At 43.7% G+C, this 24789-nt stretch overlaps 1 protein-coding gene across 5 annotated transcripts; it reads right to left on the bottom strand.

Annotated features, from left to right (window-relative positions):
* Positions 1-1775: 1775 nt before the first annotated feature.
* On the bottom strand, positions 1776-23774 carry DAXX (death domain associated protein). Of its 5 annotated transcripts, none has more exons than XM_075836477.1 (9): positions 23668-23774; positions 21970-22090; positions 15146-15411; positions 13753-14563; positions 12057-12205; positions 9723-9861; positions 7736-8909; positions 2398-2524; positions 1776-2229 (listed from the first exon to the last, which is right to left on the bottom strand). In XM_075836477.1, exons 3-9 carry the CDS (start codon positions 15335-15337, stop codon positions 2176-2178), a joined length of 2646 nt encoding a protein of 881 aa, XP_075692592.1. In that variant the 5' UTR covers positions 15338-15411; positions 21970-22090; positions 23668-23774; the 3' UTR covers positions 1776-2175. The 5 variants fall into 5 exon arrangements, with proteins under 5 accessions (XP_075692592.1, XP_075692595.1, XP_075692596.1 ...); XM_075836480.1 differs by having other exon boundaries at positions 2398-2521; XM_075836481.1 differs by having other exon boundaries at positions 7736-8906.
* Between the last annotated feature and the right edge of the window lie 1015 nt (positions 23775-24789).

The following is a 24789-nucleotide window of genomic DNA, read 5'->3' as shown; positions in this document are numbered from 1 at the left end:
GTCAATAGCATTAAATCGTCTGACCTCGAGGACGGGCGAGAGGGAGATACAAATATGAAGTGATGTTTCATGAGGCATCTCGGACGTCACAATTGTACTACCTCAGCCGGAGAGGGCCTAATCCTAGTCGCTTACCAATCAAAGAAAAAATACCCAGCTGCACGTTATAACATGTATAACACATTGTATGATCCCCTCGTATGTTCTTCCCTCAAATTGTGAATGACTTCCTAGATCAGTGACCACACGGTCTATACATATAATAGCCGCTGTGGTCACCAGTAGTTGGCGTTTTCCCTACACAACTTTCTGGGGGGCTACTGACAAGCTCAGCTCATCTTTGTGCCATGCCGTAGACAGTTGTAGTATTTCCTGTGCTGACTCCCATGACAGCCACTCCATTATCATGACCAGTTCAAGCATCAGCGGGGGAATCTCCAGAACAACGCTGCTCAGGAAAGTCAAACTCCGGGGTCAAGTTCAGTTCTATATTATTCTCAATTTTCAGTTTCTTCCCAGGAATTCAACTTTTGCACTAATAAAGATTCTGACCATTTTTTTGCCTTCTTCATACATCTACTGTACAGAACTTATAGGGAAGAATTAATTAAGACACCGGCGTTTAGCACGCTAGTCTTTATATAAAAAACGCTGGCGTAAGATACACATTTTTTTATTAGGACGCGCATGCCTCATTATGAATTAAGTGCATCTCTGCCCATCTGTGCGCCAGAAAGTCAGCTGTATGGCAGCTAGGGGCTGGCGTAGATTTGTGCTATCATTTCTGCCAGTTTCTGATGTCATTTATAGTAAATTTGTAGGGACCCAGGTGGTCCCCTTCCACTTGACTCCAACCACTGTTGCCGAACCAGTAATAAATTCCCCCCATTGTGTTCTATTGTGCAGACATATGCGTGTCCTTTTAGCATAGATTTTTATTTAGGGTACTGAATACTTTAGGCTGCCAAGTTTTTCAGAATCGCACAACATGTAGAAAAACACTTTATACGGAAGCCAATAGTATACCGGCTAAGTGATATAGATCGATACTGGCTGGTCACCGGCTCATGTAGCTTTGTTTGCACAACCCTATTTTGTATAAAAGATGGCTGGATCATTGTACAGAGCATGCACTTTTACCTTGTGTCCCGTCCCCCCGTCCCCCCATTTGTAGGATTGTAAGCTCTTGTGATCAGGGCCCTCACTCCTTTTAGACTTTAAAGAGGATCTCTCACTAGCAATGTGTAATGGCCACTCTCCTACCTAATCTCATAGGCGCGGTCATGCTGATGGAGTAAGTATAAATAGTTTCCTAAAACGTTTTTATATTTAACGTTAGACGTCTATCTTAGTATGAAATTAGGCTATACTAGCCAAAGGGGCGGTAACTCTGCTCTCTGTGGGCGGTGTCTTTGTTGTCTGTATGACGCTGTCCAATCAGCGTCATACTGCTTCTCCCCTTTCCTGCACAATGTGGTCTGATTTTCTGTACCCTCTAACATAGTATGGGCATATGTTTGCAGAGTACACTTTGATCTGTCTGAAGGCAGAAAAAACCCGAAACCCTTCATCTTCCTTTTTTAGAAAAAAAAAAAACCAAATGTACTGTATATGTCTGATATAGGGCACAAACGTGGTGTGAACATAGCCTTAGATATTGCACATTTTTGGAATAGGTTCACATGTAGGTGAGGGTTTGTGCAGAACATTGCTGGTTAGAGGGGTCTGGCAAGGATATGACAAACCACGGGCAGAAAAACACAGGAGACATGTAATAAAACAAAGATTTATTCTCAAAGTTGTTTTGACAAAACAAAAATAAACAAGGTATATATGGGATAAGAAATCCAAAATTCCCCAGGGAGATAATTAAAATTTTCAAGTGTAGTATCGACTCAAACACAAGCAAAGATTTCATACAATCTTACCCCGAGAGCCTTCTGCTAACACTCATACGGATGACTCCACAGGACATACCCTGAACTCCCAATCCTAATGACTACCTACAATGGGGAGATGTGTACACCCCAGCCAATCACACCTAAATCCCAAAACGTCCGACCTCCATGTTATTGACATTCGGCTGTTGCTATTCTCCTAATAACCAGACACAACACACCACATAGTCCCCCATGGTCCCAGACACCTTCTCCTCCAATTCACTGTACAAAGGAGTCAATCAGAGAGGACAATCACTTCATCCGGGTCACACTGCGTGTAGACATGAGACTAGAAGGAAAAGGAAAAGCAGAAGCACAAAACGAAGATGGGACAAAATATAGGAAAGGGGAGGAGAGAAAAAAAAGGAATATTAGCAAAAATGTATCAGAAACCTAATGGTAATAATCATCATTCACCGGCGCAGAGAGCTTGCTCTGCTGCTCCCCTATTCCTCACCTTCTTGGACGACTTGGTTGGCTTAGTTGGGGTTTCCCGAGGGCTACAAGTCATCATGAGGCCCGGAGTGTTGTCCTCCTCATCATCATCACTATCAGAGGAGGTAGAGAGAGTTGTGTAAGAACTGCTGGGGACAAAAACAAGGTAAATATTCATATATTCGTATCACAACTTGGTGCAAATCAGGGAAAAAAAAAAATAAAAAATCAAATAAAATCCCTTTAAATCCTTAAAGGGGTTGCCGACCCCCCCCCCCCCAAACCACCAAAACTTCCCAAACATACAAAATGCCTAACTAATGTTAAGAGCTCATTATCTAAAGAAAAAGTATATTTTTGTGCCGTCACCTACCCCCGATATCACAGCCAATACGCTCAAATCTCCGATTTGTAGGCAGGATGGGACTGGTGCTGCTTTACTACATATCCCATTATACATTGCTGGCCTCTCGGCAGTCTATTCGTCGCCCCCAACTTGCCCTTGTACGGCCTCTCGAATAGGAGAGCTGGGACTTAGAAGGGGGCTGGTTTAGGAAGAGATGAGTCCCAGTGCTAGCCCCTTTTGATCACATGTTTGGAAACGCGCCCACACCAATGGCAGTAAGAAGCATCAAGAAGTCACGTGGGGCTGTGTCGGCGCGTCATGTAGGTGAAAATGTGAGTCGTTTCGGTTGGCGTTTTAGGAAAAAACGACAATATCAATATATTGGTAAGCTATTTTAAATCTTATTACAGGCTTACTACTAAAGTGTTTCTTCTCCAGATAACCCCTTTAAAGGAGCTGTCTGGTTTTAGCAAATTAATGTGATGTTCTTTTTTTGTATACAGGTTCTACAATTTTCCAATATACTTTCTGTATTAATTTCTCATGATTTAAAGATCTCTGCTTGCTGCTATTCAGTAGGAACATTCATGGTTTTTGTCCACGGTCATGCGATGCACACACAGAGGCACGACTCATTACAGCTGGGGCTTATACAGACGAACCTAAGTATAGGGGTTTTTCTAACGGCCGTCACGGCTGCATGTATTTCAATGCGGCTGTTCACGCGGCCGTTGTTTTAACGGACCGTGGGAAAAAATAGGACACGTCCTACTTTTGTCAGTTTTCGCAGATCCCTCAATAGACTCAAGATCATCATGAAAACAGGTCCCCCACGGTGTTGCGACTCAGACATGAACAACTGCTGGTTTTTAATGCCAGAGTTTACACTTGTTCGTCTGAATAAGACCTTACAGTGTGTGCGCAGCAGAGATCTTTAAAACGTCAGAAATTAAATTGTAAAATTGTACAACCTTTAATTATACAAAAAAATAACAGTTTGCAGGAACCGGACAACCCCTTTAAGGACGTGCACTATTTTGGTATTTTGGCCTTCAGGTCATAGCATTATTTATTTTTTCATTACCGCATTCCGAGAGCCGAACCTTTTGTATTTTTCCGTCTACGCAGCCATATGACGGCTTGTTTTGCGAGACAAGTTTTTATTTAATGGTCAAATAAAGGAGAAAAAAAATCCTGGCCCGCACATCTACTAGTTATACATTGAGCGATCGTGACTAAGCAACATTGATAAATATGAACATTAGGTTCTCAGTACACATTCTGATCCAGCTTTATAAGCCCTCTTGCCACTTTACTTGTGACCTTTTTTAAGTGGGTCCCTACATTATTAGCTGCAGTATCGCATTCCAACCAATTCTGTCTCAACAGCAACCCAATGGCCCAACAGCCCCCGCTGCCAGGATAGGCCACCTTGGCTCTACTTAGCTGCAATAGATTAACATATAACAAGTGGCTGTTCGGTCCAGATTTTTCTCTCTCCTTTATCGGATGTATTTTTTAAAGGTACCATGTAGGTGAACATAAACTGGAACGCATTCGTTAACTAATTATTTTGGGGGTGTGGGGATTCCACCATTGTGTTTTTTGTTTTGTTTTTCACGCTGTGTATCGTACAGTATGTAAACATTTTATCTTTATTCTATTACGTTTACGCCAATACCACATATATATACATAACATTTTAATATTTTACTACTTTGAAACAAGAAACTCAATTCTCATCGAAAAATGCACCACCGCATTGCATGAACCGTAGCTTTTTTTCCCCTTCTATCGACGTACCTGTATGGAGGTCTCGCTTCTTTCCAGGACAAATTATATTTTTCAATTGCACCATTTTGGGGTACAAATAACTCAACTTTCATTAACATTTAAAAGAGGATAAAAAAAAAAATAGCCATTTATTTTATGTTGTATTCTGCGCAATTTAGAAAAAGATTTTTACTGGAAAAACGCCTAATAGGCACAGTCACATGGCAGAGCTGGGGGCCTGTGAAGACAAACCATCGGCACCCGTCAATCGTGATGCGGGGGCACCGACGGAGTGATAGCGCAAACTCTTTCCCCCTCCGTTAAACTCTGTAGGTGCTACCAAATATATGAAACCAGCTATAAAAGCTAATTCCAAGAATTATGTGGAGTACAGAAGATGATTGCGGTGCGCTTCCAGCAGAAAGAACCCCATCATCCTTCTTAAATTGTCTCTGAAATATAATCAATTTGAACGTGGACCATGTCTATTCTGTGTGCGCGCGGAGGGGGGGGGGGGGGAATGGTTATCCTTTTACAGGGAAAAAAGTTGACATTGCCTCATTGATTAATGAATACGGATAATAGCGAATCTATTCACCAGGCAATAGTGAGACAAACCAGTCATTCACTGGGGCATTTCCATCTGCTATTTTTGTAAGATCCATTACCCCCCCCCCCCCCCCCCGCCATCTCCCCTCATTTTGTCTCTAGATTACCTTTAGAGGCATAACGAATGTCCTGACATAATGGGATGAGACGCACTGGGAGACACTTCTGTATAAATGGCGAACAAGTTATCAATGCAGAATGGATGAGTTATCCAAAATCACAATCAGAGTTCATTATTCAATCAGTTATCACTTACGAAATGAAGGCAAACACCTGACAGAAGCCGCGCGGTCACGCTTTCTTCTCGTTGTAGACGCCAATGAATTAACCTAAACTGTCATAGGAACTGTGCTTCATGTTTACTATGCTAAACTCCTGAGTAGGCCACACATGACCCAATCATTTAAACTGATGGAACGATCAGTCCTAAAATTGAATGGCTTTCCCAGAGGAAGATCAGCAATTCTGGCCAACAATGGCAATCTTTATCCCACACCGGGATTTTCCAGGATGTTCGGATCTCTCTACACAAGGAAACTTAGAAAATGTTCAATTCTCCTATAGAACGCCGCCACAGCAGAAATGAAGTTTTACAATGTGCACGGATATTTTGAATTCTCCAAAGAAACGCTCTTTGTCACAATTCTCCACTATGAAATCAGAACTGCCTAATAGGGTGTTTAAAGGGGTTGTCTGGTTCAGAGAACCCATTTTCAAAGGGGTTGTGCGGGACATTTAAAAGGGTGGCTGCCGGCAAGGGATGTGATCAAACAATTTAAATCCCCACCGCTCTAGCTCTGGAGGTCCCTGCAGTCTGTTTACTTTTACATGAAGTGATGACATCCCTATTTATCCATGTGACCGCTGAAACCAATCACTGGCCTCAGCAGGGATGCTGGCAAAAAGAAACAAAAAGGGTCGCCACTTATGCCAGTGATTGGCTGCAGCAGTCACATGGATGAAACGGGACGTCATCACTTCCTCTAAAAGTAATCAAACCGGAGGGCATTATCTAGGTATTACTTATTTTATCACGTCCGCTGCCTGCAGCCTGTCTTTTATATGTCCTAGACAACCGCTTTAATATTTACAGAATCCTCCAGATTTCCTAATAATGTGACCCTACGGTTTGGTATGCAGCAGCCTGAAGAGGTTTGGGCTGAGAATTTGCAACAGTCGTTACAGGTATCAGGTGACAATAGTCACACATCTGTCCTAAGTAGAAAAAAAATGGCCACCATTCCCCAATTATCACTGTCCTTTTCAGCAAAATTCAAGACTCAAATGAGCAAAATGCATGGACTAGTAATTTTCTTCTCTGTCATCTGTGGCCATTTTTCAAGCTTATAAAACAGACATGGATGATACTAGAAGTAACTGAATTTCCTCAGCAGCCCCGCATCTCATTATCTGATGGTTTTTCTTAATTCTATTTATAATATGTAAGCCTACACTTTATTAAATGGTCAGTGTCATTTTTATATAGATTGCCTGAAAAGGCTTTCAAGGTATATGTAACGTTCTGAATCATTCTACATTTGCAAAATCAGCCGTGTAATAATTAACTACACAGTCCGAAGACGCACTTTCACAGCAGGAACACTATAAACTGTAAACAATGAGACATGACATAGATGTCAGATATAAACCCATTATTTCTGACATATATCCCTGGAGGATGCGTGTAATCTAGACTAATGTCTCTTATATGAAATGTATAAATTACCACCTCTCTTGGAATGACTGATGAATCTATAAGTGTCGCGTGCTGCTGAGACACAGAAAACTTTCCATATACACGATCTGTCTGTTACAAGCTGTGGTCACATTTAAGGAGGATCTGTCACTGGTTTATTAATTCCCCATCTCCTAACTAATCTAATAGGCGCTATGATGCTGATAACTACAGTACAATTTGTTTCAAAAGCGTTTATTATTTGCAGTTATGAGCATTTCTCTAATATGCTAATTTGGCTATACTTGCCAAATGGGAGGTGACTCTTTTCACTCTGGGCGGCCTAATGTTTTCTGTATGATGCTGTCCAATCAGCATACGTCTCCCCCTTCCCTGCCCAGCAACACAGCGTGATCATATAGTATACAGCTTCCATTCCTGACTGTGTATTCAACTGGTGATATCTCTGGAAGTTTTACAGCTAGAACTTCAATGTCATATGAAAGGAATAGAAGCTCATATTTTATATGCCACCCGAACCGCTGTTCTAGGTGGTCCACAGCCCGAGATATGGCTGTTTGAAATAATCCCCCTTCCATCTAGTCCCAGTCTCTCACACTGTGTGAAGCAGTTTTTTATGCTGATAGGACGGTGTCAGAGGCTGGGAGGAGGCTCCACCTCCGGAGAATCGCTGCTGTTGACACTCACTTGACTAGTATAGGCTCATTTTCATATTTAGAAAAAATCTCCTAACTTTTAAAATAATAATTGTTTTGGGACACAATTTTCACTACCATAAGGGTTACAGCGCCTATCAGATCAGCCAGGAGATAGGGCGTTACTAAACTAGTGACAGATCCTCTTTAAACGCTCATCTTCCCCATGATTCAGTCTTTATACATCTCTATCCTAACCACAGCTCCCTTTTGCATGATTGGACCCCTTCCCACTTCTCACCAGTTTAGCTTTGCTCTTTTGCATTTTCGATCTATATGGTCTTCAGTGTATTTTTTTCCATTGTGTCTTTTTAGCCCATTATTCTTAGTCCAGTTCTCTGAGGACATGTTTTTCCTTTTCCTGTAAGGCGGGGGACTGTCTTCCTCTGTTTTTCTAGGTTTGCAAAAGTCTCTGCGGGTCGCCTTGACCTTGTTAAGTTTTAGACGTTTATATGAAGAAGTTTTTTGCACTTGCGTGGCCATGTCTACTCCATTACTGCTATCCAAGGGTGACAAGTCACGACCAGTCTTATTATCACAACTATCCAAGTCAGCTGCCTCTGTGTCGACGTTGGTAGCAGCAGCCTCGTGCTCCATCACAGGACTATCTAAAGGTCTCTTCTGATTTCCACAGGCTGCAGTGTCAACTACAGGATCATTGTCATCATTTTCAATGGTATCTGTACAGACTGGCTCCCCTTCCATACTCGCAGCCTCACTGTCTATACTCAGGCTTCTTTTCACGCACGGTTCTTCTGTATTTGAGCAACTTTCTTCCTTGACCATAGCAAATTTTGGCAGCTCATCTCCAGTACCTGAATCACTTTCCTCACTTAAAGGATCTTCTGTAGGTTCTGGGACGTCTTCATCACTCTGCTCAGAGTCCTCCTTGTCTTTTTCCATCAATGACACCCTCATATCAGGCAATACAAATTTTTCCGTGTTCTTATGCTTCTCAGTATCTACAGGCAGTTTACAACTCAAAATCACATTCGCAGTTTCCTTATCTTCCTTCCATTCTTCCTCCACAGAACTTTGTAGCAATTCACTGTGTTCTTGAGTCTCTTCCATTTGATCTCCATTGTTTGTGGTGGTCTCGCAGGCCTCCTGCTCGTCATTGTGCTCATCATCAGACTTGGCTTCAGCAGGGGTGTCATTACTTCCTGTTGGAAGGTCAGGGGAACCAGAGAGTTGTGCTTCCACCTCTGACTCCAGGGTAGTATTTGGAGAGTCCTTATCATGTGATGAAGATGTAGATGCTGGAGACGATTCTTGTTCTGTTGCTTCGTCCTGTTCTTCCATTACATGGTCATTTTCGTCATCACCGTCTTCCTTTTCTTTTTCCCTGTCCTCAGCACCAGCTGCCATATCCATCTTTTGGTCAGCCTCATTTTCTTGGTCAGCAGGAACTTCTTCTAAATAAAAAAAAGAGAGGAATACAAAATATATTACATAACGAATCAAACATTTTTTAAAAAGACTTTCCGATTATAGTATAATAAATTAAAAATCCGGGAACTGTTTTAACGATATGCATTTAGGTTCTTATGACCACATTATTCATATTTGATATGAACAAAGCCTTAAAGGGGATGTCTTACCATGACAACCAGTTTTAAATGTAAGAAGGCCTTTATTTGCTGATCACTGAGGGCTTGGCTGTAGAAAGCCTAAGCGATATGCGGCTATTGCAGTGGCACAGTTGTGGCTGCTCATACGTGAATTAGTATTACATGCCAGTCATTCAGAAGAAAGGCCAATTATTTAATGTATGGACAGATGGGTTGTGCCAGAGCCACTGTTAAAGGTTCTCTGCTATGGCTAATAAAGGGGGGTCCCGAGTGGGAGACTACCCTCTATGACATCCATATGCCCTAATAGGACAAATGAAAAGGGGTTGTTTTCAAGAGACAATCCCTTTCAAAGTCATACTCGGTTGTGTTTATTTATTGTTCCTTACAAACATTAGGCTTTCTTCACAGTTCTGTTCCATCAGGTTTTTGTGGCTCTTGATGGGCAGACCAGCCTGTTGCACTATTTCACCCAGAGCAAAAACTCAACAGATTCATTATAAGTCAATGGGATCCTTTACAAGGCAGAGGCCATGAGGCAGGTGTGAAGAGAGTCTCATGTCGGCTCTGAAATGCCAAGGTTTTGGGTTTTCTTAGTTTGCCTTATTCTAACACTTTGGATTGGACGTGTTTTACATTAATATCCACACATCTCACCTTCCTCATGCTCTCCCTCCTCACTTTCTGGCATTTCTTTACTGTGCTCCAGCTCCTCCTCAATATCAGTTTCAGAATCTTCTGACTCTTCTTCCTCTTCTGATTCCTCAGATGACAACGGTTTATTCCTTTCAGATACCTTTAATTGTGAAAAGGGAGATGTTACTCTGAGAAATGGATGGTTTGCAAAATCATATTCTATAGCCCTAAATTCTTATATTTTTAGCTAAAATGAGGATACGCCAAATGTCTAAACCTAATTAAATCGCTCCAAACGGCAAACTTCCTTTTGAAGGATAGGTTCACTAGATATAACCACCTCTCGTATAGAATCCGTCACCATTGTGCTAACAGATGCATCCCTGAGAGATTAGCTGAGGAATGTGATGCAATTCTCACTGCTTGCACTGCCTACACGCACTGTTAGGTTTCGTTCATATCTGTGTCAGGACTCCGTTCATGGGTTCTGTCGGAGCCCATGAACGGAATCAGTTTGCATCCCCACTGATTTCAATGGTGAAGGATCAGGTGCAAATGGTTTCCGTTTGTCCCCGTTGTGTAAGGGTTCCGAATGAATAGCGCAGTATTGATTCAGTCAAAACGACGGAACCCTTACACAACGGTGACAAACTGAAACCTATAGTTTCCGTTTGTTTCAGTATAGATTCTGTTCATGGGTTCCCCTGATGGAAAGCTTCGACGGAACCCATGAACGGAATCCCGACGCAGATGTCAACGAAGCCTTACTCTACAATGTATAGACAAGTAACCAGCAAGGGGTTGATCCAGACGTGCTCACGAATTCAGAGACCGCTCTGGGTGAAACTAAAAGATATGATGCAACTCAAGATCAGTATAAGATAAAAAATAAGCAAAGTACTTTCAATATTACAAGTAGAATATGACTCAATGTAAGGCTATGTTCACACGGAGTATTTTTGGGGAGGAATATCTGCCTCAAAATTCCGTTTGGAACTTTGAGGCAGATATTCCTCTCCCTGCACGCCGATTTTCGCCCGCGGCCATTGAGCGCCGCGGGCATAAAACAGCGCGAAATACGCTTTCTCTGCCTCCCATTGAAGTCAATGGGAGGTCAGAGGCGGAAGCGCCCGAAGATAGGGCATGTCGCTTCTTTTTCCCGCGAGGCAGTTTTACTGCTCGCGGGAAAAAGACGCCGACGCCTCCCATTGAAATCAATGGGAGGCATTTTCGGGCCGTTTTTGCCGAGTTTTGCGACGCGGTTTCCGCATCAAAAAACTCGGCAAAATACCCCGTGTGAACATAGCCTAAGTGTCTACACTGATCACACACAAATTCCCCATGTTATTTTTATATGCAGTTTATAGTGTAGTTGGACAGTTTTTTTTATGGTTTTGCAGAAGTTAGTAATAGGAGTCAAAATGCCCAGTCATTGGTGCAAACAGTATATATAACTCATTATATCACACCTTTACTTGGCTGCAAAGCAGTCTCTCTAACAGCATTAACTTATATCATCAATCCTGTTCTCTGGACAGGATAATGGCGAGGTAGCATTGTGAAAGTTAGTAGGAAAGTCTTTAATAGAAAATAGAACTTTAATCAGTAGTTGTACTATATCCTACTTTGTAATCGGTCTTATTACAGGAAAGTGGCATCTTCCTCACCTTCCAGCAGCATGTTCAGAAATCTACTCAGTCTCCCAAAAAATGCAGTCTAGTGTGAAACAGTAAATAGAAGACAGGGAGGAGGGGTATGGAGCTGCACTGTGTCTGCTGTCTATGAGCCAGCCATGAAGTGGGTCATAAATGAATCCATCAACTTACACACTAGGGTAAACAATATTAACCCCTTTAATGACTACCCAAAATGCAGCTGCATGAACGATCATTCAGCTACAGGGTTGGATGCTTTTCACATCAGAACAGAGAGAGAAGGGAGATACAAGTTTCCTTCCTCTTTCTTCAATGCTATAACACAGCATTAAATGTGGACAACGTATAAATTCATAGTGCAGTTTCCTCTATTACTCCCAGTGGCTATGCAATTGATCACGTGATCACCGGGCGTCCTTTACTATATAAAGCTGCTGGGTCACTTCTCTGATTGTGATAAACGTCATTATACAGGATTGCTTTGTCCTGTAACTGGGGCCGATGTGTATTGGGTTGTCCTGACCTTCCCCCCGATGCAGATGACAGTGGACAGAAGGACTGGACATGTCGGATTTCAACACGCCCGAGCCCTTCTTCCTGCCGGAGACAAACAATGCAAGGATTCAAATACCAAATAATCAGAAAAAGCTGGAGGTAAAAGACGGAGCCTCCTGTCCATGGAGTTGTTTGGCACACATACCCTTCTCATTTTCTTTCTATAATCCTCCTCTCCGTCATCCTGCAAATCTGCATACTTTCTGATGATGTCGTTAAGGTGAGACACTGCCGTATTACGATTTTCACGCAGACATCGCGCCAAACCTGTGTCCTGCTGAGCAGGATCACTAACTGAAAAACGTTTAAATGTACAAGTTAATGAGACATTCACCATATTCAAACCTGAACAATATGAACCAGATGAAAACGAATATAAAGTTAATTCTGAAATACACAATCCACCCTTAACATACATTTATAAACAATTGAAGACTTAAAGGCTATGTACACCTTTGAGGGTTTTTTGTTTTTTTTAAATAAATAGATCAGTGTGATTAGTGTAACTTCTTAATTCGTTTTTATTAAAAATTTGTTTTACTTTTGGAGATACAGCTGTTCTGTATTCTCTATACAGAACAGCTGTATCGTTGGTTTTTCACTGAAAAAGTTATGAACTTAGATGTGACAGATTACAGGTGGATCCTGCGTGTGACGCCCCGGACCCGCCGACACTGAACGCAGCAGGTTCACAGGACTGACGAATTCAGTGAATATCGAACGATACAGCTGTTCTGAATAGAGAATACAGACAGCTGTATCTCCAAAAGTAAAACAAATTTTTAATAAAAAACTAATGAAAAAGTTACACTGATTAAAAAAAAAAACTAAAAAAAAAAGCCTCAAAAAGGTGCACATAGCCTTTAATGGGGTTGTATCCAAGACAGACATTTATCATCTATCCACAGGTGGTTGAGCATACACATTGCTGCACCAATTAAAGTCTATGGAACGGACGGAGACAGCCAAGTACAGCGCTCTGCTGTTTCCATCAGCCCTATAGACTTTGAATGGAGCAGCTCCTTTGAAGCTCCTTCTCACTGCAGTCATGCAGTGAAGAGGAACAAGGAGCTCTAGAACCCGGTTCTAGTGATTGGTGGAGTCCCAATGGTGGGGACCCCAGCGATCAGACAGATCTATCCTGTGGATAGGGGATATAGGTCTTTCTTGGCACAACCCGCTTTAAGGCCTCTTTCGCACAGCAGTATATTGCATCAGTGTTTGTAAGACAAAACCAGGAGTGGGACCAAAACATAAAGAGGTACAAATCTTCCATTATACTGGGTTTTACAGCAGGTTTCAATCTTCTCTGGCTGCTAAGGTGGACTTATAAAAAACAAAAAAAAGTGTCTTAGAAATTAAATACTTTTAAAGCAAAGTCATCATGTGTAACAGCCACTCAACCGGTCCTAAAACCCTCATAAAGAGCACAAACCCTCCAGACCGTTGTCATTTTCTGTCTAGCAATCGCTGGGGGATTTACAGGGGACAGATCTCTTAGGACAGGTCAGAAAACGTTTAAAAGGTTCCATTTCTGACATTTACGTTTTACATGGGGCACATCAAAATCAATAGGCCACCCCAGTAAAGCATAGACGCACAGTGTCCGCCAGAAAAAAGGACCCACTAAATTAACACTGAACGCTCCCTACCCCTAGTTGATGCCCTTCTAAATGTCAGCTAGAGCATTATCACACCAAGGGTGAGGTGTCCTGCATATTTTTTTTTAAATAACATACAAGTTAACAAATGATGTGAAATATAAAATCAGCTAAGCCAAACAGTCCTTAGAGGAAGCAACCATATATTGCCTGAACACGAAGCTGTAACTTTCCACTCACCACTTTTGTAGGAGTCCGTCAGGTGGCAGCCAAAGTTATAAATCATATCCAAATGTCTCCTGTCCTGGAGCTTGTTACCAAGTTCTCTGAAGGCATCTTGGGCCATGCTTTGCATCTGCTTGCGTGACAGTCCTAAGTCATGCTTATCATTTGCTCGCTCCACCACCCGAAGGACGTCTCCATAATCAGGGAAGAGGTCTCGGGTGCTATTAATAAACTTTTCCAGGCGCCGGTTAACTTCTGGGTAACGGGTACCCCTGTAGAGTATTCTCTGCTCTATAACTCGGCCGGTAAGGCTAGAGCAGTCCTTAATCTCACAAAGTTTCTCAAAGATGCGCAGCAATTTGCGCTTGAGCTTAGACTCCTGGATGTAGCTGGAGTCCTCATCTTCAAGCTCATCCAGGCTCAGCTCTTTCTCTTGCAGCTTCTTGATCTCCACAGAGTAGATCCTTAGGAGATTCTCCAAGTATCGAATCTGACGCTTGGAGCCCGTTTTCTTTACTGGCACTTCCTCTGCTTCCCCATCATTTTCGGTTAGCTTTTCAGCTCTTTCTGCGGCAGGCTGCTGGATAGCTTGTGATTGCAGGATGACCTTACGTTTCTGCGAATTTGCTTTAAGGGCGGTGCACAGTTCATTTATGTAAACAAAGATTTTCGAACGCTTGGTTTGCACCCGAGTGAGACAACGACCCAGGGTGTTTCGAAACTCCACCGAGGAGAGATAGGAGGGATTGGCCTTGCTGTATCTTCCCTGAAGAAACGAGATAACCTCTGGGTGCTCCGAAGTAAATTTTGAGCAGTATTCAATAAACTGAAACAAAAAGATGTATCTCAGTTTAAGACGAATGTAGAAAATGTCATAACAATCAGTTTAAAGGAGGAAGAAATAGGAGAACTAGAGACACTAGAAAACAAGTAGGGAATATAAAGGAAAATAAGGGACAAGACATTAAAGGGATTGTCTGAAATATAACCCCATAAAGCCCATAAATGTCGCAATGTACTCATCTTTACAATCTCTCTTCAGTCTCCCGTGATCGTTTCCATGCGTCCCACCACTCCGGTGTTATAAAGCCAACCATGACCTTATTAATAGCAACAAAACGTCCTGTGCCACCAAATGGTCACAGATATTGTATGACCTGACAACACTATTGCTGTCCGGTTACTATTGTAACAACGGAGCTGCAGGATGCATGAAGAGCAGCAGCAGGGGACGGAAGAATCATTCAGAACTGAATACTGGACCTGCTCTCAGACTCTAAATTGCAACATGGTATTATAAAATCAAAAACGACAGGAGTGAAACAGTAAAAATTAAAAAACAAAACCACGAATAAATATAATATAGGGGTAGAGGACGTATTAGCGAAAAAATAGAACATGTTCTCACCTCTTTAAAGAGCGTCTTATTTTCGGCACTTATCGTGACAGCCTTACGCTGTTGGCTGCTGCTTTTTTCCTCCTTTCCATTTGTTTGCTTAGGTGAATTACAGAGACTTGACTTGGCTTTTGTGGGACTTGGTTGTTCTTGATCATAGTCGTCATCGTCACCTAGCACAATGATTTCATTCACATGTGACATTTTTCTCTTTCAGGAACTCAAGGTTGGGACGGGGTAAACATGGCAGGACTGATCAAGTGAGAACCAACGGCGACCTGTCATAAATATAAAGATATAATAAGCAGGGAAGAGAACTCTTCCTACAGATCATTACAATCGGTGACTATCCACCACATAGTGGAAATACTAAAGATTTGGTGGGACGTCAAGTACATGAAAACTAATTTTTTTGGAGCGCACAGTAAAATCCTTTCCTTATTTAGTTTATTGGGGGACAGACCGTAGGTATTCGCTGTTGCCACTAGGAGGCTTGACACTGAAATAAAAAAAAGTGACTTCTACAGGATATACCTGCCCACAGACACTGAACCTACGCAGTCTGTCCACAAGCAGTAGTAGAAGCAGACACAAGGTAAGATCCCTCAAACTGACAACCATAAATGCAAAAAAACCTTGAAGACAATTGGGTGGGAGCTGCGTCTCCCAATGAACTGGACAAGAATAGGATTTTTACAGTGAGTACTCAAAAAAATCCTGTTTTCTTGTTCGTTACATTGGTGGACACGGACCGTGGGACGTCCTAGAGCAGTCCCCAGGGGCAGGAACAGAACACAGGACATGGTCAGTTTTTTCACAGATGCCTGCAATACCTTGCGACCCAGAGAAGTGTCTGCAGAGGTGAAGATATGCACCTGGTAGAACTTGACAAAGGTGTGCAATGAAGACCACACGGCCGCCTTGCACAATTGAAGGGTAGAGGCCGATGACGCACAGCCCAGGAAGCCCCAAATGCTCTGGTAGAATGAGCCGCGACCCAGAAAGAGGGAACCTGTCCCTGTACGCAATAAGCCTCACGAACAAGCATTCAAATCCATCCATCCTTAGAGGCCACCAAACCCTTGCTGGGACCCTCTGGGAGGATAAAGAGCAAATCCGACCGCTGGAAGGAAGCGGTGATAAAAAGGCGAATCCGCAGAGCACGGACAAACATCCAGGTTGTGGAGGAAACTCTCCCTCCGGTGACTGGAAGGACAAAAAATACAACAAATCAATATCCGCATTCATGTGGAAGGCTGAAACCACTTGAGGCAAAAAAGAAGGCACAGTGCGGAGCACTGCACTATCTTAGCGTAGAGTCAAAAACAGAGTACGACAAGAGACCCTCCGGATGAAGGTCACCGCAACCAGAAAAAACACCTTCCAGGACAGAAAGCAAAGAGGACTTCTCTCAAGGGTTCAAATGGAGTCGACTGTAAGACATCCAAGACCAAATTCAGATCCCACGAGGGGATCGAAGGACGATAAAGGGGGGGCCACAAGACCCACCCCTTGCAAAAAATCCTTAAATGTCAGCTTTAGATGCCAACGGGCCTCCAAATAAGATGGATGGGACAGACACCTGCCCCTTCAGGGAGCTAAGGGCTAAACTGTGATATAAACCCTTTAAAGAGAATAGAATCCTGTACAAGGAAAAAACTAAAGAGGGAAGCTTGCGATCTCTTGCGTGGGAAATGGGGGCTGAAGCCTTAAGCATAGTGAGGATAACATTCTCCGAAAAAACACGAGCCCTCAGAATGGCGGCTTCACCAGCCATACGTTAAACGTGGCGACCTGAAATTCTGGTGGAAGAAAGGTCCCAGGGAGAGAACATCGTGACAGAGAGGTGAGGGCCACAGGACGTTGGGCAACAGGGACACAAGGTCCGCATACCCACAGTGGCGCGGCCAATCCGAGGCTACCAGAATGGCAGGAATCAGTCAGAGGAGCCGCTGCAGGAAAGGCAAGACGTACAGGAGACTGTAGTTCAACCATGACACCACGACAGCGTCCATGGCACAAGCCTCTGGATACCCGAGCTCGAGAGATTAAGGAGGCTCTGTCACCACATTATAAGTGCCCTGTCTCCTACATAAGGAGATCGGCGCTGTAATGTAGGTGACAGTAATGCTTATTATTTAAAAAAAACAATCTGTTTTCACCACTTTATTAGCGATTTTAGATTTATGCTAATGAGTTGCTTAATGCCCAAGTGGGCGTGTTTTTACTTTAGACCAAGTGGGCGTTGTAGAGGAGTGTATGACGCTGACCAATCAGTGACCAATCAGCGTTATGCACTCCTCCATTCATTTAGGCAGCGCACAGGGATCCTTTTAGATCGCTATGTGCTGTCTTATACTAACACATTAACAATACTGAAGTGTTTAGACAGTGAATATACATTCTACGGGATGTCTATTCACAATCTCTGCACTTCGTTACTCTGTCTGTGGTAGTTACAGCAGAGGACGCATAACCTCATTGTAACCTGTCATCTACAGCGTAATCTCGCGAGATTACGCTTCCTCTGCTGTAACTACCAGAGTAACGAAGTGCAGAGGTTGTGAATAGACATGCCGTGGGATGTCTATTCACTGTCTAAGCACTTCAGTATCGTTAATATGTTAGTATAAAACAGCACATAAGGATCTAGCAGGATCCCTATGCGCTGCCTAAATGAATGGAGAGGAGTGCATAACGCTGATTGGTCACTGATTGGTCAGCGTCATACACTCCCATGTACAACGCCCACTTGGTCTAAAGTAAAAACACGCCCACTTGGGCATTAAGCAACTCATTAGCATAAATCTAAAATCGCTAATAAAGTGGTGAAAACAGATCATTTTTTTAAATAAAAAGCATTACTGTCACCTACATTATAGCGCCCATCTTCTTATGTAGGAGACAGGGCACTTATAATGTGGTGATAGAGCCTCTTTAAGCATGGGACCTGTCGATTGAACCTGGAGGCCTTCAAATCCACATCGAGACGACCCCGCCTGAGACAAATTTTGTCAAAGACGTGATGAAGAGACCACTCCCCGGGATCCACCGTTTAGCGAATGAGAAAGTCCACGATCCAATTGTCAACCCCAGGAATGTGAACCTATGTTAGAGCCGAAACATAAGCTACCGTCCAGACCAGGATACTGGAAGCCTCTGCTATCACTGCGGTGCTGTGAGTGGTTATATGGATAAGCCATGGCCGTGGCATTGTCCATCCGAACCCTCACCGGGTGTCCGGACAGAGACTGTTCAGTGCAGGAGACACAGAAAAATGGCTCACAATTTCAGAAGATTGATAGGAAGAGAAGACTCCTGTGCAGACCACAGTCCCTGAGAATTGAGGTTCCGACAGGTGCTCCCCCAGCCCCTGAGGCTGGCATCTGTGAAGAGGATCAGCCAGTTCAGTGGGAGGAACAGGCAACCCCGGGAAACAGCCAGAGAAGTGATCCACCACCGAAGCAAGCGAGTGGCAAACCGAGCGGGAAAGGATGAACTTCAGATCTAGTGATTGCAAGGGTCGATCCCTCTGGGAGTGTATCAACTGCTGTAGAGGGCGCATGTGGAACTGCCCAAATGGAATGGTCTCGATTGAGGCCACCATGGTCCCTAGAACCCGCATGCAGAGGCGGAGTGAAGTTGGCACAGCAGTCTGTAAGGAACTAATCCCTTCCTGAAGAATCGAGAGACATTGCGGAGAAAGGAAAACCTTCCGCAAGCGAGTGTCGAAGGCGACTCCCAAAAAGACAATCTGTCGAGAAGGAGATAGGCAAGAATTGGACCAGTTGATGATCCAACCAAACCGACTCAGTGTCCAGAGTGATCTGTAGAGCCATGAAGTTGTTCTCCTTGGAGGGAGTTGATTAGGATGTTGTCCAGGTACGTGGTGACGAATACCCCCTGGTGCCAAGAGAATACCTTCATAAACACTCTCGGGGCAGATCGGAATGACCACGAATTGGTAATGACGAGACAGGGCCGCAAAGAGCAGGAAGCGTTTGAGGGTAGCACAGATCGGGACGTGTAGATATAAGTCCTTGATGCCCACGTGGAGAAGAGCAGAGGGGAACACTGAAGCCCCACACACAAGAGCGTCATGATTGTCTGCTGGCGATCATGTGCGTAGACTGGCCAAACAGGAGACACACATGATTCCCCATAAGGACATAGGGGGAATAAAGTGTGCTCGAGCGCTATTGGCACATACTATAGAGTAGGTCCTACCCCCCCCCCCTGTGCAGTGAAGCGTCGACGGCATAATAGAACCGGCCATACAGTAAAAATTAGCGCTATCGGCCCAAAAGTGTCAGGGAGCACAGAGAGGGCTAAGGGAAAGACCCAGCGAATAGGCTGGTCCAGCGGACCGCCACAGTGCAGAAACGGTGGCACGGTTTTGGGACTGATCTAGTACACTCACCCAACTCTCCATCTCCCAGATGTACTGATCAGCAGTAAACGCACCCCCTCAGTGTTACCACCTTTACACGCTGGTGGGAGAGATGTTAGAGTTGCTCCTCTGGCTGGTGGGTGACAGAGGAGCTGGCGCTTTAGTCCCACTTGAATTCATAGGCAGGTTGGACAGCAGTGGATTTGCATATGATACAGTCCGCCCGCCAAATGGGAACACAGGGAGACCCTGTGATCCTAGTTCTTCACGATGAAAATAATAAAATAAAATAAAAAGAGAATGGTAGAGACTCCTATGACACTAAGCAAAGACTGAATAGCTAAGTGTCTGTGGGCAGGATATATCCTGTAGGAGGAATCACTTTTTATTCCATAGTGTCAAGTCTCCTAGTGGAGTCTCAGGGTCTGTGTCCCCCAATGTAACGAACAATACATTTTTAGCCCTTTCTCCTCCTCCATCTTAGTTTGTAAAGATCCTTAGCAACAGAGTTTTAGGTGTATGTTCACACGGCTTATTTTCGGGCGTTTTTCGGGCCGTAAACGGACGAAAAATCTGGAGCAGAACGCTTCCAAATATCTGCGCATTGATTGCAATGGGATAAACTGCGTTCTGTTCCAACAGCCTGTTTGTTTTTACGCGGCCGTGTAAAAAAACGTCCGCGAAAAAGAAGTGCAGGACACTTCTTGAGACGTCTTTGGAGCCGTTTTTCATAGACTATTGAAAACAGCTCCAAAAACATCCATAAAAAACGCAAGTGGTTTAAAAAACGTCTGAAATCAGGAGCTGTTTTCCCTTGAAAAGAGCTCTGTATTGTCAGACGTTTTTGGTTAAGCGTGTGAACATAGCCTTAACTTTAAAGGGGTTGTCCAAGATCCAGAAATAGATTTTCCGCTCAGTGTTTCTATACGTTAGGTCCCATTCACATCACGTTTATTTGCGTACGTTTGACATACACGCAGGGAAAAGCGCTCCAGGTATACATAGGCTGTGACGGATGCCTAAAAGCGACAACCATCACCCATGGGCTATAATGTTGTATGTTTCATCAATACGTCATGAACTCTCATGACGCTTTACATGACATATCTGTTAAAGGGGTTATCCACTACTGGACAACTGATGACCTATCCACTGACCTGTGGGGGTCCGACACTCGGACCCCGCACCGTTATGCCACTCCTGCTGCCTCCGAGCACTGGACGTACATGTCGGAAGCAGTTGGCTCCGGCCACTGAATAGGAGCAGAGCTGCAGTTCAGCAGAACGGCCGCTATGCTACGTACAGAGCAAACTGCTTCCGGCTCCGTACATCGCATAATGTGCCATAACATCCGGTGCCGGGAGCAGCTTAAAGAGGCTTTGTCACCAGATTTTGCAACCCCTATCTGCTATTGCAGCAGATAGGCGCTGCATTGTAGATTACAGTAACGTTATTTTTAAAAAACGAGCATTTTTGGCCAAGTTATGACCATTTTTGTATTTATGCAAATGAGGCTTGCAAAAGTACAACTGGGCGTGTATTATGTGCGTACATCGGGGCGTGTTTACTACTTTTACTAGCTGGGCGTTCTGATGAGAAGTATCATCCACTTCTCTTCAGAACGCCCAGCTTCTGCCAGATCACGCTGTGACGTCACTCACAGGTCCTGCATCGTGTCAGACGAGCGAGGACACATCGGCACCAGAGGCTACAGTTGATTCTGCAGCAGCATCAGCGTTTGCAGGTAAGTAGCTACATCGACTTACCTGCAAACGCTGATGCTGCTGCAGAATCAACTTTAGCCTCTGGTGCCGATGTGTCCTCGCTCGTCTGACACGATGCAGGACCTGTGAGTGACGTCACAGCGTGATCTGCCAGAAGCTGGGCGTTCTGAAGAGAAGTGGATGATACTTCTCATCAGAACGCCCAGCTAGTAAAAGTAGTAAACACGCCCCGATGTACGCACATAATACACGCCCAGTTGTACTTTTACTTTTCAACACGCCCAGTTGTACTTTTGCAAGCCTCATTTGCATAAACACAAAAATGGTCATAACTTGGCCAAAAATGCTCGTTTTTTAAAAATAAAAACGTTACTGTAATCTACATTGCAGCGCCGATCTGCTGCAAAAGCAGATAGGGGTTGCAAAATCTGGTGACAGAGCCTCTTTAACAGTGCGGGGTCCGGGCGTCGGACCCGCACCGATGGTATACTAATCAGTTGTTCAATAGTGGACAACTCATTTAAGTAGATACTATTATAGTCTATGAGTGGCGGAGGCCACTGTTAAATATCCATTTAACGCATCTGTCACCCATAGGCTACAATGTCATCCATTTAACAGATATGTCATGAAAAGCTATTGATGTATCCGTTTAACGCTATACAGTGGCATCAGTCACATTATAAGTCAAACTTATAAAAAAAAAATATTTCATTTCTTACTGGATTCTGTGGGATGGAATTGCGTGGTCGTCTATACATGGGAGTCTATTACGCCATTCCATACATTTCGAGCCTACGGACACTTTTTGTATGTATGTCGGGAGCTTTCCAGCCGTATACGCTAAACGTAAACAAAAAAAAACGAGACGTGAACATGGTCTTACAGCAACATCACCGTTTTGTTTCTTTTACGAGTCTCCTGAACAAGCGCAGTAGCTCTGAAAAATAGCCCTCCCGCACATACGCCACGTGATTGATGACTGTGCGCTCATTACGAGAGTATGGCCATGTGACCAATGTACGCAATGTCAGTCACTAATAAGAGTAGACAGCAATATTACGTGACTGAGCTACGAATCCGGGCTCAGAGGCCAAATCAGAATGCATTGAAAAGTACCCCACATTCTAGTAAACAACGGTCTCGGAAAACCCCTTTATCATGTTTTTTCCCACTGTATTGCGGACTACGCTGTTCAGTAATATTGTCCAACAATAAAATGTATACAGTTACATACGTGCAGGTTCTACGTTCATCGTTTACACGGAGCCTAGTGTAAAGACAAGATGTGAACAAAGGGCTCATTCACACGAACGTAGCCCACCTCGGATGTGAAAAACTGCCGTTCTCCACATCCGAGGTGGACCCGTGCGGAACGCGTTGTCACGGATCCCCCACAGACTACAGTGCACGGAGGGATGCGTGATACGCAGTAAAATAGGACGTCCTATTTCTCAACGGAGCGTTCACTCAGTTGAGACAACGGTCGTGTGAACGGCATCATTGAAAAGCATGAGTCCGTACAACGGCTGTTTTAACGGCCGTCACACGGACGTGATTAACGCTCGTGTGAATGAGGCCTAAGAACGTGAGCCCTAAGAGAAGGAGCTGTTCACACCTGCGAAGCCTCGGTCACAGATCCGGCCAAAAATACCGTACACAATAGCAGATCAGCCTATTTAAGGAGTCACGTTTGCCATCTTTTGCAACTATTTAGCAGCTGAAAATTTGCCACAAAATCTGCGTGTTATACGAGAAAAAAATGTATGTGGATTTCACTCGTTACACGGCAAAGGATGAAATCCACAGCAGTCCAAAGTAAATGCGCATAAATTCAAACTTAAAACATGTCGATCTTTTCAGCGGATTCACTGCGATCAAACCCGTGGCATAAAAATAGGCTACGCTTTCCCATCGTGTTTTCCATACAGAAATCTATACAAAACTGGGTGACAACCTCTATGCCAGCAGGGATGGAGGCCATATTGGTTGTCATTTTTGGAAAAATGAGAAACAAGAAAAATGGAACGAAAAGGCGAGATTTTTTTTTGTTATTAAGTAACGGGACGACTTATAAATATTTCGGGAGAGAAATCTCGTCAGTGCAGTAGAAAACCTCCCCCATTAGAAGTAAAAGCCACTGGAAACGCTCACAACACAGCAGCGCCCCCAGTGGACGGGCAGCAGGCTTCAACCGCTCATAATAAGACACCGAGTATATGGATTATGTGGCGAATTATGACAGAGGCTTCAGCACAGCAAACTGCCGTTTAACGAGAGCAGGCAGGACTCCGCTACACCCCGGGCTCCTCACGCACTGCCTCATGAATATGTAGATAACGCGTCCATGACGGCTGCGGCGACGAAACACACAAACCCCGGCCAATATAACAAAGAAATATCTCCGCTCAACATATTACCGCTCGGCGCTTTCTTTCACCACTTCCGGCCTCCTGTAATGTCAGTGACGACATGAGCTTCGTTTCCGTTTCCGGTAAGAGACAGAGACGCCATGACGCGCAACTCAGCAGGGGGCGGAGCCGATGTATCTTGAATCTATAAAAGCGCGCGGGAGGGCGTAGCTGTTGCTAGATTGACATGTAAATATCACGCCCACCGTGGGCGTGGTTTAAGTGATAATTGTGGTTCTGACTGAGGTCTTATTCACACCTTGCAGAATCGTAACACATACGGGAGTTGTCCGTTTTGGGTACTGTATCTGAAACAGAAAACAGTACACCTAGGGGACAATACAGTGGGAGATATGATGATGAAGTTGGTTTCTTATTAGCATTTTCAGTTTGTTTTTTTTACAAACATATTAACCCCTTCCCGTCGCAGCCACTTTTGGACTAAATGACAGAGCCCCATTTTTAAAATCTGACATGTGTTACGTTATGTGGTAATAACTTTGGAATGCTTTCACCTAGCCATGCGATTCTGAGACTGTTTTCTCGTGACACATTGTACTTTACGTTAGTGGTAAAATTTGGTCGATAAATACATTGCTTATTTGTGAAAAACGCCACAATTTTGAGAAAAATTGCAAAAATTATAATTTTTCTAAATTGTAATGTATCTGCTTATAATACAGATCGTAATACCACACAAAATAGTTACTAGTTTACATCTCCCATATGTCTACTTTATGTTGGCATCGTTTTTTGAACATCTTTTTATTTTTCTAGGACGTTACAAGCCTTATGAATTTAGCAGCAATTTCTCACAGTTTCAAGAAAATTTCCAGGGTCCAGTTCAGTTCTGAAGTAGCTTTGGGGGGCCTATATTTTGGGAAACCCCCATAAGTCACCCCATTTTAAGAACTGACTGCACCCCTCAAAGTATTCAAAACAGCACTTAGAAAGTTTCTTAACCCTTTAGGGTATGTTCACACGCAAAACTAAACCCGGCTGTAACACACGGAGCTGTTTTCAAGGGGAAACAGCCTCTGATTTTCAACTGTTTTTTTAAACAGGCGTTTTTTGCGGCCATTTTTTTTTGCTGTTTTTCTATTGACACAATGAAAAACGGCTCAGGAAGTG

This window comes from Rhinoderma darwinii, chromosome 8 (assembly GCF_050947455.1).
Source record: "Rhinoderma darwinii isolate aRhiDar2 chromosome 8, aRhiDar2.hap1, whole genome shotgun sequence".
Taxonomy (NCBI): Eukaryota; Metazoa; Chordata; class Amphibia; order Anura; family Rhinodermatidae; genus Rhinoderma; species Rhinoderma darwinii.
The sequence above is the reverse complement of the archived record's forward strand: the minus strand, read 5'-3'. Positions and strand labels throughout refer to the sequence as shown.

Excerpts from the sequence above, each read along its gene's own strand:
- DAXX (XM_075836477.1), bottom strand. The coding sequence starts at position 15,337 with ATGTCACATGTGAATGAAATCATTGTGCTAGGTGACGATGACGACTAT. Across the intron at positions 9,862-12,056 it reads ATAGAAAGAAAATGAGAAGG|GTATCTGAAAGGAATAAACC; the intron begins GTATGTGTGCCA and ends TCACAATTAAAG. Across the intron at positions 2,525-7,735 it reads AAAAGAGCAAAGCTAAACTG|CAGTTCTTACACAACTCTCT; the intron begins GTGAGAAGTGGG and ends TTTTGTCCCCAG.